The sequence below is a fragment of the Piliocolobus tephrosceles genome, chromosome 3, assembly GCF_002776525.5.
Source record: "Piliocolobus tephrosceles isolate RC106 chromosome 3, ASM277652v3, whole genome shotgun sequence".
In the NCBI taxonomy this organism is placed as follows: Eukaryota; Metazoa; Chordata; class Mammalia; order Primates; family Cercopithecidae; genus Piliocolobus; species Piliocolobus tephrosceles.
In genome coordinates this window covers 175,748,432-175,766,413 of record NC_045436.1, presented here as the reverse complement: position 1 = coordinate 175,766,413, position 17,982 = coordinate 175,748,432, and the positions used below count along the sequence as shown (strand labels likewise).

General features: G+C 55.2%; 1 protein-coding gene across 1 annotated transcript in view; it reads right to left on the bottom strand.

The window, feature by feature from the left end:
- Positions 1-453: 453 nt before the first annotated feature.
- Positions 454-17,982, bottom strand: part of WDR1 (WD repeat domain 1) — a 43,100-nt gene continuing 25,571 nt past the window's right edge. Inside the window, exons 6-15 of the mRNA XM_023206909.3 lie at positions 14,450-14,527; positions 14,105-14,185; positions 13,525-13,758; positions 11,205-11,292; positions 9,817-9,973; positions 8,160-8,247; positions 4,942-5,052; positions 3,826-3,999; positions 3,376-3,520; positions 454-1,608 (exon numbers count right to left, since the gene is read on the bottom strand). Of these exons, the coding sequence (XP_023062677.1) occupies positions 1,502-1,608; positions 3,376-3,520; positions 3,826-3,999; positions 4,942-5,052; positions 8,160-8,247; positions 9,817-9,973; positions 11,205-11,292; positions 13,525-13,758; positions 14,105-14,185; positions 14,450-14,527 (1,263 nt within the window). The 3' untranslated portion in view covers positions 454-1,501. The remainder of the gene's footprint in view (positions 1,609-3,375; positions 3,521-3,825; positions 4,000-4,941; positions 5,053-8,159; positions 8,248-9,816; positions 9,974-11,204; positions 11,293-13,524; positions 13,759-14,104; positions 14,186-14,449; positions 14,528-17,982) is intronic.

Genomic DNA, 17,982 nt, shown 5'->3' with positions numbered 1-17,982 from the left:
TGTTACAAAAGTACAAAAGGCACTTTCAAAGAACAGTGCCTTTCACTTTGCAATTAATTTGGATGTTTGGGAATTTGATTTTTAACATCTAAATGCATGCTATTTCTTACCTGAAAGCTATACAGGCTGCTAAGAATCTGAGAAGTAGATGGGATGTAGACATCATCTGGTCAGTGTTTTCAGTTGACAAACTTAGGCCCAGAGAAGGGCAGGGATGTGACCCAAGTCACAGGATGATCTGGCGGTACAGCTGGGAGCAGGAACTGAGGGTTCCAGCACCTTCTCTGGGGTTTCCCTTCCACCACACGATGGATCTGACAATCCTGGGTTCCAAATATTTCCTGCCTGAGGCTGCAGGCTGGTAAGACCCCTAAAGCCATGAAAATTCCACAAAGGTTCCTCCCCAACCAGCCGCCCCACGTATCCCCATCACACAAAGTCAGTGACCCACAATGAAGAGAAAAGATATTTAATTATTTCTCAGGCTAATCTCTTAAAGCGCTCAAAGTGTTTTCACAAGTGCAAGGGGAGGGATTGTTCTCAGCCAACATTTACCAGTGATTCCGACACACGCAAAAACACTCCCAATCACGGTGCTTTATACTTACTTTTAATTTCTGCACTGAAAAAGAAAAGGAAGGTAAAAACGATGACAGATTAGTTTACAGTGACTTCATCTTTGTCCTTAAATTAACCTTTGCTCCTGAGAGCAGAAGAGGGACAGAAAGACAGGGGAACATCAAAGCATGATGGTGAAACGGTGACTAGGACACCTCGGTCTGGCTAACAAGGGTTCTAAAAACCTGGACATGGTGCCGTCAACACACTAGTTTGTAAACACTGACAGGCAACAGTTAAGGTACATAAAAAAAAGAAACCAAAACAACCCACAATTCCATTCTTAAAATCAAGCACAAAATCTGACAAGGAAACATATCCAGGGGTTGTGTCCCCCGTCTGATCAGGAGGTGGCACTCTGAAGGCAGCCACACAGTGTGAGTCACACACTAGGGAGAGACAGACATCTGCTCAACACAGAATTCCGGCTTTGCTGAACTGCAATGCATATTCCCTCTTCTCACTAGTACAGAAATGTTCTGCAGGCAGGAACGTGAGCCCCCCCCGGCTCACTCACCTGTACAACCTCCCCTGACAGACAGTGAGAGCCACAGCGGGGCCAGGGGCTCTGTGTGCTTTGGAGGCTACTGCCTCTGGAATGTTCCGCATTCTCAAGGTTTGGTTGGGCTGTGGGTTTTAGTTACGCTCCACACATTGTTTAGGTGCTTGTTTTATTTTTCATGTGCAAACTGTTCCTGTCTAAAGCTTTCAGAAGAACGTGTACAGACACCCTGCAGAGACAAGGGTCATGACGGGGCCCTCCTGCCTCTTGCGGTGGGGCGGGGGCATGGGGGCGCGTCACAGAAATAGAGAAAGGACATGTTCCGCTGCAGTTAAACTCTAGTCCCTGATTCGGTCCATCCAGAGGCGGGGGTGGGGCTCCTCAGTAGGTGATTGTCCACTCCTTGACAGAGGCGTCATGGGAGGTTGTGACCAGTGTGTGCTCGTCCAGCCAGGCCAGGCTGCTGACATGGTGCAGCCGGTGTGCATCTGGGAAGAAAGGGTGTGATTTAACGAAAAGCCAAACTTCTCTGCGTCTATGTACATCTTGGACTAGGAAGATGGAACAACCTGGGCCCTCAAAACAATGGCCACGATCAATGTTAACTCAGGAGTCCGGCGCGGTGGCAGTGGGGCTGAATTCTCTGCGTGGCTCTCCTGAGCCCTGGGGCCGGGTACCTCTTTCTCATGTGCTGCAGGGTAATTAGCAGCATCCCTGGCTCCACCCACAGATACCAGTGGCTCCCTCTCTCCAAGTCTTGACAACCAAGTTCCAAGGGAGTGAAATAACAATGTCGTCTTCTGTATAAAAGCGATGACATGCAGACAACACACAAACAGCTACACCGTATGCATGCCCTATTAAAATGGGGCAGGCATGACAACCAGTAAGAGGCTGGAAAACACAGGACTGGGGGGGCCACTGACTTCCCCTCTGTGACAGTCACACTGTGGGTGACCAGATTCGATTCCCCATCATCTTGCCTCCACCCACCCGACAGTGAGATGGTGCCTGTGTGCTTATGGCTCCTCTGCAGCTGGCTCTGCCCATGATGCCCAGGGAGGCTCCCAGCTGCAGGCAAGGGGGTTCCCACCAGCTCTCTGCTCCCCAGGTCCGGGAGGCCCCCAGCCCCGCCTAGACAGGGTAAGATTCAGCCCCACCCCACCTGGCACGGCACACACCCTGACGCAGGAAGCCTTGGCCTATGGGTGGCCCAGGAGCGCCTTCAACCACCAAGCATGACTTGGCTGTAAAGCCAGGCTTTAGTGCTCTGTCCACATCGCCAGGCTGGCTCTTTTCCAGGTACAGAACTCAACTATCTGTACGACAGCCCGACACCAAGGTCACTTCATGTTTGGTGGCCTGTGATCCCATAGTGAAGACACAGACCCTGACCTCCTACTATCCGACTAGCTCTTGCTGTATTTTTTTCTGGATCCATTTCATTCATAAACTTGTTTGATTCTCACTACCAGACTGCCGACTACCTTATAAACCAGGACGGACACTGAAACCTGCTTTGTGTCTCCTCCCTTCCAGACCGGGCTGCCTTCCCTCTTTGCCTGCCCCGCACCCTGAAGCCTGCAGCTGGGGAATGGGCTCTGGGGGTGGGCTAAGACATTTTTAAATAGGAAAGGACCCCATTAATGTTTAACACAAAAGGATGTCTTTAAGGAGAATGGATGAGGGGACTTGACCACACACTAGGAGGAGAGTGGTAGGGGGGCACTTGGGGAGGGGAGGGTTTGGACAACACAGATGATGCCTCCACATACGTGCACGGCCATGCGAGGACATCATAACCCCCACAGGGAGAAAGATGACATGCAGGACTAAATAAAATTGACTGTTACAAATCATTTCACCTGTTTCCTTTTTAAATGTGGCTACCAGGAAATTTCAATGCTACATGAGGCTCACATTATACACTGGATGTGGCTGTCTTAGGGAGGGCGAGACTCTGGTTCCACGTGGGATTTAAGGGGTGGGTGGGGGAAGTGAAGACATCAAAAGTGAGACCTTCACTCAGCTCAGCAGGTGTCCTGTGCATGGGGCCCCCATGGTTCCTCAGTACAGCCAGCCGCGCAGCTGGTGTTTGCTGGAGGGAAAGAGACCCACACCTCTTCCAGGCCACCTGCCTAGAAGCACAGAGGCCACTTAGCCCTGGGGACCGCAGCCAGGGGATAGCCTGTGAAGTGGCCCGTGGAGCCCTGGACCATCGGTGGTCCCTGCCAAGGCCTGGGGGCGGAAGTTACCTTGGATCTTGACTCTGGTTTCCGGATCACTCAGGGTCCAAACATACACCATCATGTCCATGCCACCAGAGGCGAAGTGTTCATTGTCTGGGGACCAGGCCAGGCAGACGATTTTTGCATGGTGTCCGTAAAAAACATTGTTCTCCTAATGGCAGGTTGAAAACAAGAGAGGTGGCAGGTCAGGTTCAGGCCACAGTTGCCTGTATCACCTCGCTTATCCCTCAAGGCGACAATGGGGACCCAGGTTTCTCAGGCACTAACTCTACGCCAGCGACCCCTGCAAACCCAGCGACTCCTCAGAAGCATGGCACGAGGCACCTGCTACTTGTCGAGGCAAGAAAGCTACAGCTCAGACAGGCTCAGCTCAAGGTGACCAAGTCACGGATATTAACCTCCCACTGCCAACTGCACTGCCCAGCACGGGGACAGAGAAGCCCGCCACCCACTCACCGAGTAGCCGTCAGCAACGCTGAACACTGTGACCACCTTGCTGGCGTCACACACTGCGAGGAAGGCGCCGTCGTGGGAGTAGGCCACGTCGGTCACGGGGCCCTTTGCCTCTAGGAGCTTGCCCTCATCCTTCAGCGTGGTGCCCAGGATGGAGTACAGGCGGACGTTCCCATCCTACGGCAGGGACAGAGGGGAAGTGAGCCACCCCCGAACACACATACCACACTCACCCTTTGTGAAGGGAGGGGTTGAGGGCTTAAGAAAATGTGCTATTCCCGCTGACTGCTGCTCTGCTGGGCCCATGCCAGGCGCTGGGCATAGCTCTTCCCATGGATGGGCCTGAAACCTATGTAGCTCTATGAAAACGGCTGTTGGTACCTCAGGGCACTGCTGGTCTCCTGAAGCCCTTAAGCTGGCGGTGGAGGAAGCCACTCCATGCCCTGGTCACATCCGGCACCTGAAGGACCGGGCAGCAGGCAGACCCACCCGGCCCGTAGCACGGAGGGCACTGCCACGCCTGCTGCAGGACTGGGTTATCGGAGGGCTGCCCTCCAGGGCTGGGGAGCGGAAATGAGCTCTTCTACAAAGCACTCAGGACTTGGCCAGGCAGACTGTGACCGGGCCGCACCCACAAATTCAAGGGCGCCGAAGCCGAACTCAAGGGAAATTGTAAAATGCCTGGTTAGTACTGCACCTTGAAGATGCTGGGAAATTTCTGTCACTCTTCATTTAACCTATGAGCAGAGCCCAGACCCAGGGGATGCTGTTCCTTCATTTCCTGACCTGCTACCCTCTTGTGCTCCCCCCACCACTCATGGGGCTGGCTCTGACACCCAGCTGTCCCCTCCTCGGTACTCTCCTTACCTCACTGTCCAGTCTTGTGGGAATCCGGACAGTGAGGTGGGGGGAAGTGCCAAGGGGGGCAGGGGAAGGCTCCAGCTGTGGGTGGCAGGAGGTGGCTGGGCCCCAGAGCAAGTCCCTCGCCCCCCCCGCCCCCATCCTTCCCCTGACCCCTTGCCTTCCCTGAGACAGCCCTGGTACTCACACAGCTCAGACTGTCCCCAAATCACCCAGATACCAAGGACAGAGAGCATGGAGGAGAGGAAAGTGCCTTACCGCACCCCCAACCGCCACTGTGTCCCCGCCGGGGTGCACGGCCACAACTTCAGGCTCATAGCCGGGGTTGTCGATGCTGAAGCACTTCCTCTGATCCTTTAGCAGGACAATCTGCGGCACACACAGGCAGCTGGTCAGGTGGTCCAGCCCTTCGGGACAAAGCCCTCGGTGGCAGGAGGCGCGTGTCCCTGTCAGGGCTCACTGGAGTTGGGTTTGGCTCCGTCCCCAACCTCTTTGCAGGGCCACCTGGGGCTCTGAGCCACACCACCTGGACTCAGTCCCAGCCTTGTGACCCTGTCAGGTGGGGCAGGAAACACACCTAACTGTGACCTGTCATCACTACACTACTTCCACTGCAGTCACTACAGCACCACCTCTTGGAAAGTCAATTGGCCTCTGAAATTGAGTTCCTCCAGTCAGTGAGGGAAATAAGTGCACTCCACTGAACAGTGCTCCGAGGTGTCAGGAGGGCGGGAGCACCCAGGGCAACAAGACCCCAAAGCTACAGTGCAAAAGCAGATGGCACGCGGGATTCTAGGTTCTGGCTTCTTAGAACAAAAGAAAGAAACAAGAGTTGTTCAGCGCATGGTTCTCCTACAGCCCGGAGACAGGAGAACCTCGTGGCGCCCAGAAGACAAAACACGGGCACCCAGCTGTGCAGTGTGTGCCTCGGACTCCAGCAGACTGGCAGTGGAGCTGGAACGCTCCAGTCTGCAGACTCTGCTCCCCAGTCAAGCATGACTCGCAGGGGTAGAAGCGCAGATGGCAGCACAGCACAGTGGCCGGGAGACCGGTGCCTACTCCCTGGGTCAGGGTTGCTTCTCCTGATGCCCCAAGCCCACTGGGAAGCATGCACCCCCCATGGTGGCTGCCACACCAGCCCCGCACTGCCTTTACTCCTGACCTGCTTGGCGAGAGGACAGAAGACCGTCCTCAGTGTGGGCTGAGCCATGCTGCTCAGCCCTCAGAACTGCCAGGGTGCCAAGTACTCAGGTGTCTGGGCTGCAGTGGGGACGCCCACACGGCACACTGCTGACCAGGCAGGGCTCTAAGACTGACAGACCGAGGCTTGACCCCAGCACAGCTGCTTGCTGGATGAGGGGACAGCCCATAACCATCCTGGGCCTCAGCAGCCAGTGGTGCCTGGCTGTCATGAAGACAGGAGTCAATGTTTAGAGTAAGAAAGGTACTAACAACAGTAAACAAAAACAGCAACAGCCCCCGGGCATGTGCCAGCGCTCTGCTGTGAGCGTTCCAGCCCCACAAGGCAGGGATCGGGTTCCCCGTTTCAGAGGAGAAAATGGGGTACAGCACTTATGCTGCACACCCAAGGGTCCAGTTACCACGGGCTGAGCTGGGACTCGCCCAGAATCCAAGCCTCGGCACCCACACTGGGCCTTTGCCTCTGGTACGTGCAGCAGAGGCTCTGCAGCGGGGCCTTCCTTCTTCTGTCTCCCCTTCTTGTCAATTCTTCCGGTTCTAACTTACTCAACTGCTCCCAGACAGAGTGGCCTTCATCTCTTGAGTTTTGCCTTTATCCCAGTGTGCCCCTACCCAAGCCACCAGCTGTCACGAGGGCAGGCAGCTCCCGCCCCTACCCTTTGGGCTTCTGTTTCTGCATGGATTGTGGGTGGATTGGGATGAACGGTAGCAGCACCCTGACTAAAACCTACTACTGAAGACGCACCTCTGTCATCTGCTTGGCTCTGGGGGTGGCCTTACCTACTCACAGGCGAAGAATGAAGGCCTAAGCATTTGCCTGAAGCCTTGTCTAACATGAGACTTGAACCTGGTTGTTTCCTGATCTAAAATCCCAGGCCCCTCCTAACCCTTTGACTGGTGACAGGGAGCTCTGCAGAAAATTCTGACCCAGAGCAGGGGTTGCAGATGCCCTGGGAGGACTGGGTGATTAACAGCAGATCAGACAGAAAATGCCTCACAAGGAGGTGGAGGGACCTGTAGCCTGTCCCCCACACATTACAACCCTACTGAGGACCTTTCTAACCTCTTGGGTGGCAGGCGCCTGCTGGGTCCGTCTGACCATCCTCGTGGGATCCTTACTCTCAGCCTCAGGGGAAAGGATGGCCTAAGATGACCACAACTTTACAGATGAGGAAATCTGGGTCTGGAGACACAGGGCACTCTGCCCTAGGCCTCATCCCCTCACCCACAAAGCCCCATGTGCAGACCCCTTGGCTGGGAAGAGCCCTGCTGTACAGAGATAGGCCACCTGCCAGCCTTCTAGAACTCCGCTTTGTAGCGTTTCCCCCAGGCCCCGAGGCACTCCATGTGTGGATTCCCTTTGCACCTCCCCAGCCCCACTGGCTGTCCAGGCTGTTTGCAATAATTACTTGGCAGGGATTTCTTATTATCTAGGACACAGAGAAATCCACTCTCCCTAAAGCAATTAAGTTCACAAGGCAAAAGAGGGCTGGAGGGTCCTGAAAGCAGCTTTCTTTAGCAGGGCTCGCCACTCATGCCAACAGGTGCCCCTTGCCTTCCCCGGTCTACATGCCAGCAAGCCTAGGCTCGCCAACAGATAATATCTTCTGCAGAGCAGAATTCTGTATAAAGTGGGTCAGGCTTGGGTCTCAGGTGGCTTTGGTCCGGATATTCCAAAGGTGTGCAGGTGGCCCCGCTGTCTGGGGTGAGAAGCCAGACTGGGGAGTCAGGTGACACCCTTCTGCATGTGGGAAAGTACCAAGCTGCTCTAGGCCTCAGCCTCCTCATCTGTAAAAGGAACCAAGATGGCCTTACATGTACTTCCTCATAATCACCTGGATCTGGGAGTGCTGGGGATGGGAAACTAAGGCTCAGAGAGGGTGAGGTAAATGCTGGAAGTCACACAGCTACAACGCAGCAGGGCTGGGATGTGTACAGGAGCAAAGGCAGGCCCACCTCACAGAGTCTCTCATAGACCTTACAGGCTGATGGGCATGCAGAGTTGTCTGAGGCTAAGAGACAAATCCCAGCTCTGCCCTCTAACCAGCTGCGGCCTTGGACAACCAACTTATCCATTCTGTGCCTCCATTTCTTCATCTGTACAACTGACAGGATGGCGGTGAGGATTAAATTTGTGAGATCCCTTGGTGCACTGCAAATGAGCGCTCAACCAAAACACTGACTAGAGCAACTGTCAAACGGGACACAAGTCAAATTCAGCAAGCAGGCACCACACAGCTGCAGGCTCCGACCCAAACACTAAGCCAGGTCCCTACCTGCCCAATGCACACGACCACGGCGTATCCCCCGGGGCCGACAGCTACGCACTTTGGTTGAACATCAAGTTTCACAACTCCTTGTCCGCTGTTGGAGAGAAAGGAAGCACATTACTGTGACGCTGCAGCAGCTCAGTGTAGGTATGCATACGTAGTTACTGTTAAACCACAGCAATCTTGCTCCTTAGGAGAAGGCAATTCTACTGCCATCTATACTGGAGAGACCTGCTAAAATAAGGGGTGGTGGCAAAAAAATGACCCATGACTCTGGTGCAGAGATTATAAATCATAATGGGGGCGCGGGTGGGGGGTGGGAAGGAGTGGTGGGAGGCAGTGAAGGGGCATTGTTTATGCTCCTATTTATCTGTGGTAAACCCTCATTACACCCAGATGTGGCTTTTGTCCCCCTGTTGGCTAAAGACTCTGGAGTTTACTAAGCACAGACAGAATTGAGCTCTGCTCCCCAAACTGGATGGGTAACTTTTAAGAATCCATTACCTGTAACGGGTGAAAATCATGTTATCTTTAGCCTTGGCCAATGCTACCAAAATTTGTCCTAGAAAGACTCAAACACACAAACTTCTTGAAAACTGAGATAATCAAGAGAATTTCTGTGTCACTGGGCCAAGTGTGGCATCCCCAAAGGCTCTGCAGCAAGGTCACCAGGCCAAGGCTGGCTCTGTAAGGACCTTGCCTTGGGTTACCTGGCCCAGGGAAGATCTTCATGGGACGTGTTAAAGAGTGGGGTCACCACAGGGCACTAGAAAGAGGACCAGGGCCCAGATAGATGCCTGGGCTCTGGGGCCACTTCTGCCACTCATCGGAAGGCCCAATTTATCTACAGATGCCCAGTCCGCCAGGCAGCCAGGGTCTGTGCAACAAGGACAGCACATTTGATAGGAGCTGCGTGCTGTATCCTGTGCCAGGCTCCCATCAACAGGCCCCGGGAGTCCCCATCTCTCAGGCAACACGACTTAGGCAGGACTACTGGGTCACAGAGAGGTCTACACAAGAAATGTAGGGCCAGAGGAGGGGTCAGACCTGGGTGTGGGGACACTGGATGTGCAGTGGCCTTGTCAGGGCCTGGAACATTTCCCTTTCAAGTCTCTCCAACTGCATTTAGGACTTCAGATCACTTGCAAACTGCTACTCTCCTAGCTCCACTGACTGCCCATCAAAGGCCCAAGAGTAGCAACAAACAAGACATTGTCTTTTAACCAGATCACTGTGTGCCCATCTCACCCTTGAGCAGAAGGGGAATGCTGTCTTGTTCTCAGCACCTGCCCTATGCCAGGCTCACCTAACCCACAATGGCCTGAGGCAGGCTCCACTGTACCCGCCTTTACCGATGAGCAAAAGGGAGACAGGGAGACCGCAGCAGGCTCCTGAAGAACAGGGCTGTGATCTGCTGCCCCTGCTTCCAGGGCAGAGTCCACCCCTGGCCATCGTCTGTGGGCAAGAGCATTACCCAGACCACTTGGATCTGTAACACAGTGCTGGGCTCAGGGCCCAACAACAAGAGAGCAATGCTGGGGACAGGGCGGGAGAGATGAAAGAAGCAGGTGAGGCATCCTCCAGAACAGGAACTGCTGGTGGCACAAGCCTCAGCAGGGAGCTGAGGCTCATCTGGGACCCCCGCAGACCCGAGCACTCTCACCTGTAGTCCCGCAGCGTGAGGCTGGTGTACCGCACGGTGTCGTCCATGCTGCAGCTGATCAGCTGCCCCGACTCGTCCACGGTCATCCTGGACACCTGGTTCGTGTGGCCCTTCCCAGCGAAGGAGTCGTTCTCCCCCGTCTCTGAATCCCAGTAATGTACAGCAGGGTTAAGGAAAAGCCCAGCTCCCGGGACGGCTGGGTGTTCTCCAGTGTGGCTTCAGTCCTAAGATTCACCGTTTACATCAACAAATGAGAATGTCATTGCAAACGGATATAACCATTCCCCCCGGGAAGCCAGCAGTGTTCACTGTTGACATGTTCTTGGGAAGGGATAGCGAAGTGTGGGTGCACCACATAGGAACTGGGTTGAGGCAGAAAGGGAGCCATGTTGGAGGCTCACTGGGGACCAGAAAGCCGGGGAGACTCCAGGTTCCTCTGCCACTAGTTATCGGGCAGGCACACCCCTCTACCCCCACGTTTCTTTACATTTTGGGGGCAGAGGGTGGCATGTCTGCCCTCCTCTCCCAGCACTGGGGGGACCTCCTTGGGTCCTGGACAGTCCCTCTGGGAGGTACAGCACATGCAGACCAGAGCTGTCCACACAAAAGGCAGTCTCCAACATGGCACGGTGCCCGGGGGGGGGCAGCAGGACAACGCACAGCAGGTGCCTTCATCAGCAATTTGTGTGGGCCTCCCTGCCCAAGCAGTCTGCAGATGGTGGCTCCAAGATTCAAGACAGCCCAGTGAGCAGGGTTTCACTAGCTCCAGGCCATGCAGGAAAAACACAACAGAAGCCCCCATCATCAGGGAGAAATCAGGACTCGTTTAAAGAAACCAAGACAAGGACTTACAAAGGAGACACAAACACCTCCAGGGAACATCACCGAAGGGCCACAAAGCACTTCACAGGAGCTCCAGCCCTGGCTCTGCGGACCACAGGCTGCGTGACTCTGGGGAGGGCACGTCAGCTCTCTGGGCTCCAGTTTTCCTATTTTTTAAAAAAGGGGACCCAACGTAAGGGTGTCCAGGTGCCTGTGAATTCTAGAAATCAAGAATCCCACCGTGTGGAGTAGGGCCAAGGTTGGCGCCAGCTGCCGCTGGCAGGGAGAGTGGCAGCCCAAGCTCAGGGCCGTTAAGCCACACTCTCAGGGTTGCATGACAAGAAGGGACTGACCAGGTCGGAGCCGCCCGTGGAGCTCAAGCCCTGGAGCTGCCAGGGCCCCATGTGCAGACAGGCCACCCCCTAGAGGCCACACTGGTCAGAAGAGCATGTGGCTGTGGCTGCAGCTGGAGCCACCTGGCTGGCCTGGCCTCTGGCACCGTGGGAACAGGAAATTCTCCTCTAGAGCCAGTGGCTCCGGAGCCAGCTCTGTGAGTCAAAGGATATTAATGTGTCCGTCGTGGCTCCCAGAGTAAATGTAGGACTTGCCGCCGTTTTTATGCACCGTCAGACACTGGATGGATTTACTGTGGCCCTGTGGAGGAGATGCACCGGGCAGGTAAGCTGAGGACACACCGCCCTGCCCTCTGCCACCCACTTTCTACCAGCGAAGCTTCTGGGTAATAGAGGGGGCAGACGCCCCTCAACCCATGGCAGTGCAGATGTTCTGAGGCCCTAGTAGCCCCAGCTGCCTGAATGCATGGCCCACAAGCCCTAAGAAACCTTTCCAAAGCTACCCAGTCACCTACAGACCCTGCCCTTCATTCCCCTCCAAGGTACCTAACCCAGACCTGGGCCCAGACCTGCGTCTGACCAAGGCCCAGCACCTGAGCACCTAACGTGTGCAGACATGTGGCCTGCACCCAGCCGACTAGCACCCGTCAGGGTGGATGCCGCAAGGGGGTCAGTCCAGGAGGCCTTCAATGGCCACACTCGCTTCAGGCCCTGGTTTGTGAGGTTTCTTCTCTCTCCCTGCCCAGAAATGCTGGCCCTGCTGAGGGCAGGGGTCTCTCTGACCACTGCAAAAGCCCAAGGCTGTCTGTGAACACTGACGCTCTTACCCTGACCTCCCTGACTGCTACAGTGGAGGGCACACAAGGCTGGTGTACAACCAGACAGCTGCTTCCAGAGGGAGGCGTTTAGCCCTCCGTATCTAATCCTGGGACAAAAATAACGGCTGGGGTGCAGGCTCCTCATGCCTCTCCCCTGCAGAGGGAGGCCAGCCCCTTTCCTCTGAGCTCAGGGATTTTCCGCAGGAATTCTTGATCTCTGTGGTATGCCACATGTTGCCACAATATGGCATGGATCTTTGGAGGCAGGTCTCCTTGGAGACAGGTACACAAGAGTTACCAGTGGGACTGGAGAATGGGCAACGAATGCAGCTACTTCCGTCTTTTCCACAGAGATGTGGGGAAAAATCATCGCATGCCCCAGTAAGAGATGCTGAGCTGGGCTGCCTCCTTCCAATGTGGCGTCCCACCAGTCCGGCCCCTTACAGTGTGGACCTCAGACCAGCACAGCCCTCACCAGCAGGGCTCAGGCCCACCTTACTGCTGAATCAGAACATGCACTCGGCAAGAGGCCAGGAGACTTGTGTGCATGCTCAATGCCTGGAACTCACCAGAAACACTCCCAGCCCTGCCCAGATGCCCACAGGTGTTCCTTCTGGAGACCTCCCTGTAAACTGAGTGCCTCTGGGGCGTCAGCAGCCAGCGCTTTTTAGAGCTCCCAAGTGGTTCTAACATGCAGCCTGGGCTGAGACGGGCTGCTCAGCTCCACTGCAGCCCAGATCAGCGCCGAACACCAGCACCGGCATGACTCACACAGGTGTGGCATTTGAGAGTTGGGACATGGGGATTTTGATAACTGGCCCTTGGGGTTTTTTGGTGGAAGGGTGGGATGCTGGTTGCTTTTTTGGGACATGAGTTTAGCCACGGCGGCAGGCCAGGTGCACTGGCCACAGACAGTGGGCAGCAGTGGTATTAGAAGAGCGCTCTCAGGGCAGCCCCACCAACAGACACGGGATGGCAGACCTGGGGGCTGACACCTGGAGAACACCGTCGGGGATGGCCCACGGGAAACTGCTTTTCTGGGCAGTAGCGAAGCCTTACTCACTTGTGTACAACTTCTCACCATCCCGCTCAGAGGCCCACTGGAGCATGGTCGACAAGAGCCCTCAGCTCCCCCAGGCAACAACCTCCTCGCCCCATGCTGTGCACGCCTTCCTTTTTACACTCATCACCCTGGGCTGTGGGCCCAGCAAGGAGGCGCTCCCGAGGAACCTCCATCCTCAGGGTCTCATCTAGTGAGCCTTTATGGTTCAGCCTTTCCCATCTCAGCAATGCTGCTGCCCCCACTGCCCCGGCACAAAGGAACCGTGACTCTATGCGTGAATGCTGAGGTGACCTGGTCCTTAGGAGTCACACATTCAGGGATTGTGCACTCCCAATTCAGGGAAGGCCGAGCCCTGTGGGAAGTAACCGCTCTCAACAGCTGGGGGCGATGGCCACTGCTCCGAATCCCTAGGCTCCAGCTCTTACAGTAGCTCAAGGGGAGCTTGGCACCTGGCCCACCACCATGGCTAAACTCATGTCCCAAGAAAGCAACCAGCATCCCACCCTTCCACCAAAACCCCAAGGGCCAAGGAGGCTTGAGGACACCTCTCTAGCTTCCACCTGGCCTTCCCTCGGTTCCCCTTCCTTGCTGGGCACACTGGGCTCTTCCCTGCCCACCCAGGGGACGGAGCCTTCCCCAGGGCAGGCCTTACCTTGATGACGCGCAGGGGCTTGCTGGGGTTGTTTCTGTCCAGATAGTTGATGTACCCGGACAGGGAGACACTGAGCAGGTGGTCCTTCTGCCACAGGCAGCCCAGCTGCTGGTCCAGAACCGTGGAGCCCATGGGAAACGTGCTGACCACGGAGTTCACGTTGACGTCCCAAATCTTGGAAGTTTTGTCCCCAGAAGCAGAAAGCAAATGGGTGCTGTCGGGACTCCAGCTAATCTATTCAGAGAAAAGCCGTGTGTCATGTGCCAGAGGACTAGACTGGAGAGAGACCCCCAAAAGCAGCTTGTCCACTGCCACTGTTTCTGAGTGGGACAGAAGGAGCCCAGAGGAGGTAGGACATGAGTGAGGCAAGGACAAAACCTGCCTCCAGGTCTCCTGTTCCAGCCACTACCTTCTCTTCACCTCACTGCAACCTTAAAGCTTTTCTGGGCAGAGGCATAAAACCGCCGTGACTTGTAGCCCCTCATTTCAAGTTTCTGTCTAACTCCAGATTGAGTATGGATGGACTGACACATGGACTCGGCCAAATTCCCACTAGGCTGGGAAACACACTCATACTCACGGCGTAAATCCCACCGTCGTGGGCCTTGCTTCCGCCCAGCGCGCACACCTTCTCCCCAGTCTTCCCGTCATAGATGTATATCTTCCAAGAAATAAAAACATGTGGGTCACGTGTGTGTAAGCAGTTTCTCCATGGACTGTGGCTCTAGAAAACGAGGGCTAACAGACTGAGCTCCCAGTGTGGTTTAAAAGCAGACATGCGTTTACTGGGCTCTGACAACATGTCTGCAGAGAAGGGGAGGGCGACGTCTAAGTTCTGCATGTCAGGACTAGCCTGTGGCTCTCAGCGGTCACGGGAGCAGGCAGACAAGCCAATCCCCGCCCTAAAACCCATCCCAGGTCTTACCTGGCCGTCAGCACTGGCTGTGGCAAATCTGTTGCCATCAGGAGAGAATCGCACACAGTTGACAAAGCGGCTGTGGTCCTGCAGGAAAACAATTACCTGCCGGGTGAGGGGCCACAGGCCTGACTCTAGGTTCAAGAATGCTCTATATGAAATAGTCTGCTTGTAGCTCCAGCTGTTCATCAGTGTGAACTGTTAGTCCACTGGAAAATGTTCAGAGCTTAAAAAAAGGTCCCGGGCAGTCCCTCAGTGGAGGGGTAGGAGTCTGCTCCAGCCTCTCTGCCATGCTGACCGCTCTACCTGCTGGGAAAGCCGATCAGCCCGAGCCAAGGCAGACCGCCTCCAACTATGCACCCCTCAATGAGGTGTCCCCAGCAGCCACCCTCTTCCCTCTGGGCTCTGAAAGAGCTCAAGCCCCGATCCTTAAGCTTCACGATGGCTGAGACCAGGAGGCCTCTTCCTGGAGGCCCCAGCCCTGTCTTGCTCTGTTGCTCAGGCTGGAATGCATTGGCTCAATCTCAGCTCACTGCAAGCTCCGCCTCCCGGGTTCATGCCATTCTCCTGCCTCAGCCTCCTGAGTAGCTGGAACTGCAGGCGCCCGCCACCACGCCCGGCTAATTTTTGTATTTTTAGTAGAGACGGGGTTTCACCGTGTTAGCCAGGATGGTCTCGATCTCCTGATCTTGTGATCCGCCCGCCTTGGCCTCCCAAAGTGCTGGGATTACAGGTGTGAGCCACTGCGCCCGGCCAATAATTGACTTTTAAAAAAAGTTAAACAATGATTATGACCCTCATTGAGAACAAGAGCCTAAATGACAAAGGGGAAATGACATGACTTCCAGGGGCAACTCTGTTACTCGAATGAGGAAATGAATGCATTCTTTCCTCAGTCAACAAGAATCTGTATCAGAGAATGATCCTCTAAACAAGCAGTCGCAAAACTGCCAACACCTGCCCCGCCCTCTTGCCGCCCACCTGCAGGCGGCGCTAACCCAGCAAGTGCACATCCAGTGCTACCAACGCTCAGCACAGGAAGGGCTTGCTGCTCAGTGGGTACGGACACTAACCTTCAGGAAAAGCAATGCAACACAAGGTGGATAACAGCGGATAACCTGCCCCATGCTCTAAGTAAATCATGGACTTAATTTTAAAGCATGAGCTACCTGCGTGGGGGAACTGCATGTGTTTGATTGTGTAATGTTTTCTCTGGGACCCCGTGAGACCTTATTCAGAAACAGGGTCTTTGCAGATGCAATCCAGTTAAGATGAGGTCAATAGGGCGAGCTGTAAATCCAGCAGGGTTTGGTGTCCTTGTAAGAGGGGAATCTGGACACAGATACAGAGTTGGAGTGAAGCTGGAGGCAGAGATGGGAGTTCTGCTCACAAAGGTAACCCCCAGGGCTGTCAGTATCTGAGAAAGACAAGGACTCGGAGGGAGCGCGTCCCTGCCCACACCTTGACTACAGACTTCTGACTTCCAGAGAATAAATTTCCATTATTTAAGGCACCCAATCTGTGGCTTAACAAACTTTGTTATGGCAGCTGCAGCAGACTAACACATGTAATCAATGCTGCCTCTGACACTCATGTAATAACCCACCAAGGTGAGCTGTGCTCATTTCACCAATGAGGAAACGTAGGCCCAGAAAGAGGAATCAGGCGCTGGGATTCCCGAGGGTCACTCTCAAGGAAATCGATGTCCCCACAAAGTCCGTCAGAGTCAGCAGAAGATACAGACCCGGTTCAGCCCGGCAGGGCAGGCAGCTCTCATGGAGAGGCCCACTCCCAGCCCCAAAAATCTCTCTAGGCCCAAGAGTGATGCGACCCCAGAGCTGTGGTCCAAAGCAACCCTGGGCTTCCTGCACTTCTAAGATTAAACCATTTCCTTCGGCCGACAACCCAGACTTGCTTCCCTCTGGTGAGCCCTCCCCACTGGTCTTGGTGAGCCCTCCCCACTGGTCTTGGTGAGCTGCCAAGACCTGCTCACGGCTGGGGTCAGCAGGCCTCGGCCCTGCACCTGAACCAGGACCTCCCACCGCACTGACCTGTGTTTTAACCAAGATGAAGGCCCGAGAAATCCCACATTCTGACAAGGGGAGTCCCAGTGCTCCTCGGGAGCTACTGAGGGTGACAACAGTCACATTTCCATCCCAGTGGATGAGCAGATTGTCCTCCCTGCCTCATTTCAGGGAGCGCTGTTGTGGGGCTTGTATTCTGTTCTATGACTGAAGGGCTCGTCCTCTGTAGGTTGTGGTCACTGCCCACGAGGAACAGGGATGGAAGCAGCAGGCTGGCTCATTCTGAACTTGGGCTCAGGTCTGTGATCAGCTCAAGAGCAATGGGGCTGGCAAGCCCTTTGCCTGCCCCCAGCACCTAGGTGCTGAGAGGCTTGGCCGGGTAATGCAGTGCAGAACTACAAGGCATGCAATACCCAGGCAGGCCCAGGGCTAACTAGGAGATGGAACGGGGGACACGAGACTGCACGGTCGTCTCTGGCTCTGGTGCTAGAGGTCACCCTTCCTTGTGTTTAAGTGCAGTTTCTGCATTTTGCATCTTTAGTTCCTTTTGTACCTTTTCCCCTAGTTCTAAGGCTGGCCTTCTTTGCTTCAACGGTCTGTGTTGTAAGTTTTCTAGCATTTCCAGGTAAGTGAAGTTGGGGAAAGCAGTTTCCCCAGAAGGCCCAATCCATTCAGCTGCTGAGAATGAAAACCAACTTTCCAGATGGGGCTCTGGGGCCCTCCAGAGATGCTTTACCCCCGAGGGGCCACGGAGAGCCTGCGGGCAAATTCTTCACAAGAGAACATCAGGTCCAGAGCGGCGGGTAACTCAAGCCACATCACTTGCACGAATCTGGTCTGCGGTTTCCTGTCCAGAGCTCTCATCTTAGCTGCGCTGGCCCCTGGGCCTTGGGCAGGTGCTCGGCAAGCCTAGGGGTGCTCCAACCCAGAGCCATCCCAGAGGTCAGATCCCTAACTCCGCGGGCCCATTTGCAACCCCCTTTCTGTTACCCGCCATCAGGGAGCCATCAGCGCTGAGGGCCGGTTCCCGGTGGGGTTGGCCGATGGGGCCCACCTCCTATCTGTGTCAGCACGGCCCACGGTCCCTTGTCCATGTCAGCCCATAGGGTCCACATTCCCTGTGTCAAAGGGCCTCACAGGGCAGTCCCTAAGAGGGCTGCAGGAAGGAGCCGGCTGGGGTGAAGGCAGTGGTGGGGGGGCCTGAGGCAAAGCCCTTCCAGACCCCCTGTGGGTGGGGTGCACAGGGGTGTATGCACCACTACTCCTTCCAGATGAGGTCACACAACCCTGACCACAACATAACCACAGCTCGAATCCTAGACCTCTGACCGGCACATTGAGTTCTCTCGCTGCCCAACTGTGCTTCCTCCGCCAGCACAGCCCCGCCTTGCCGCTGACTTCGCACTGGCTCCTCCACGCCAGCCTGAGCTTCCTTGAGGTGCAGTGGGCCAGGGAGATGGCTGGGCCTGGCTAACCCCCTGGGTCCTTCTGACTGAATGAGTTAAGAACTGAGAAAAG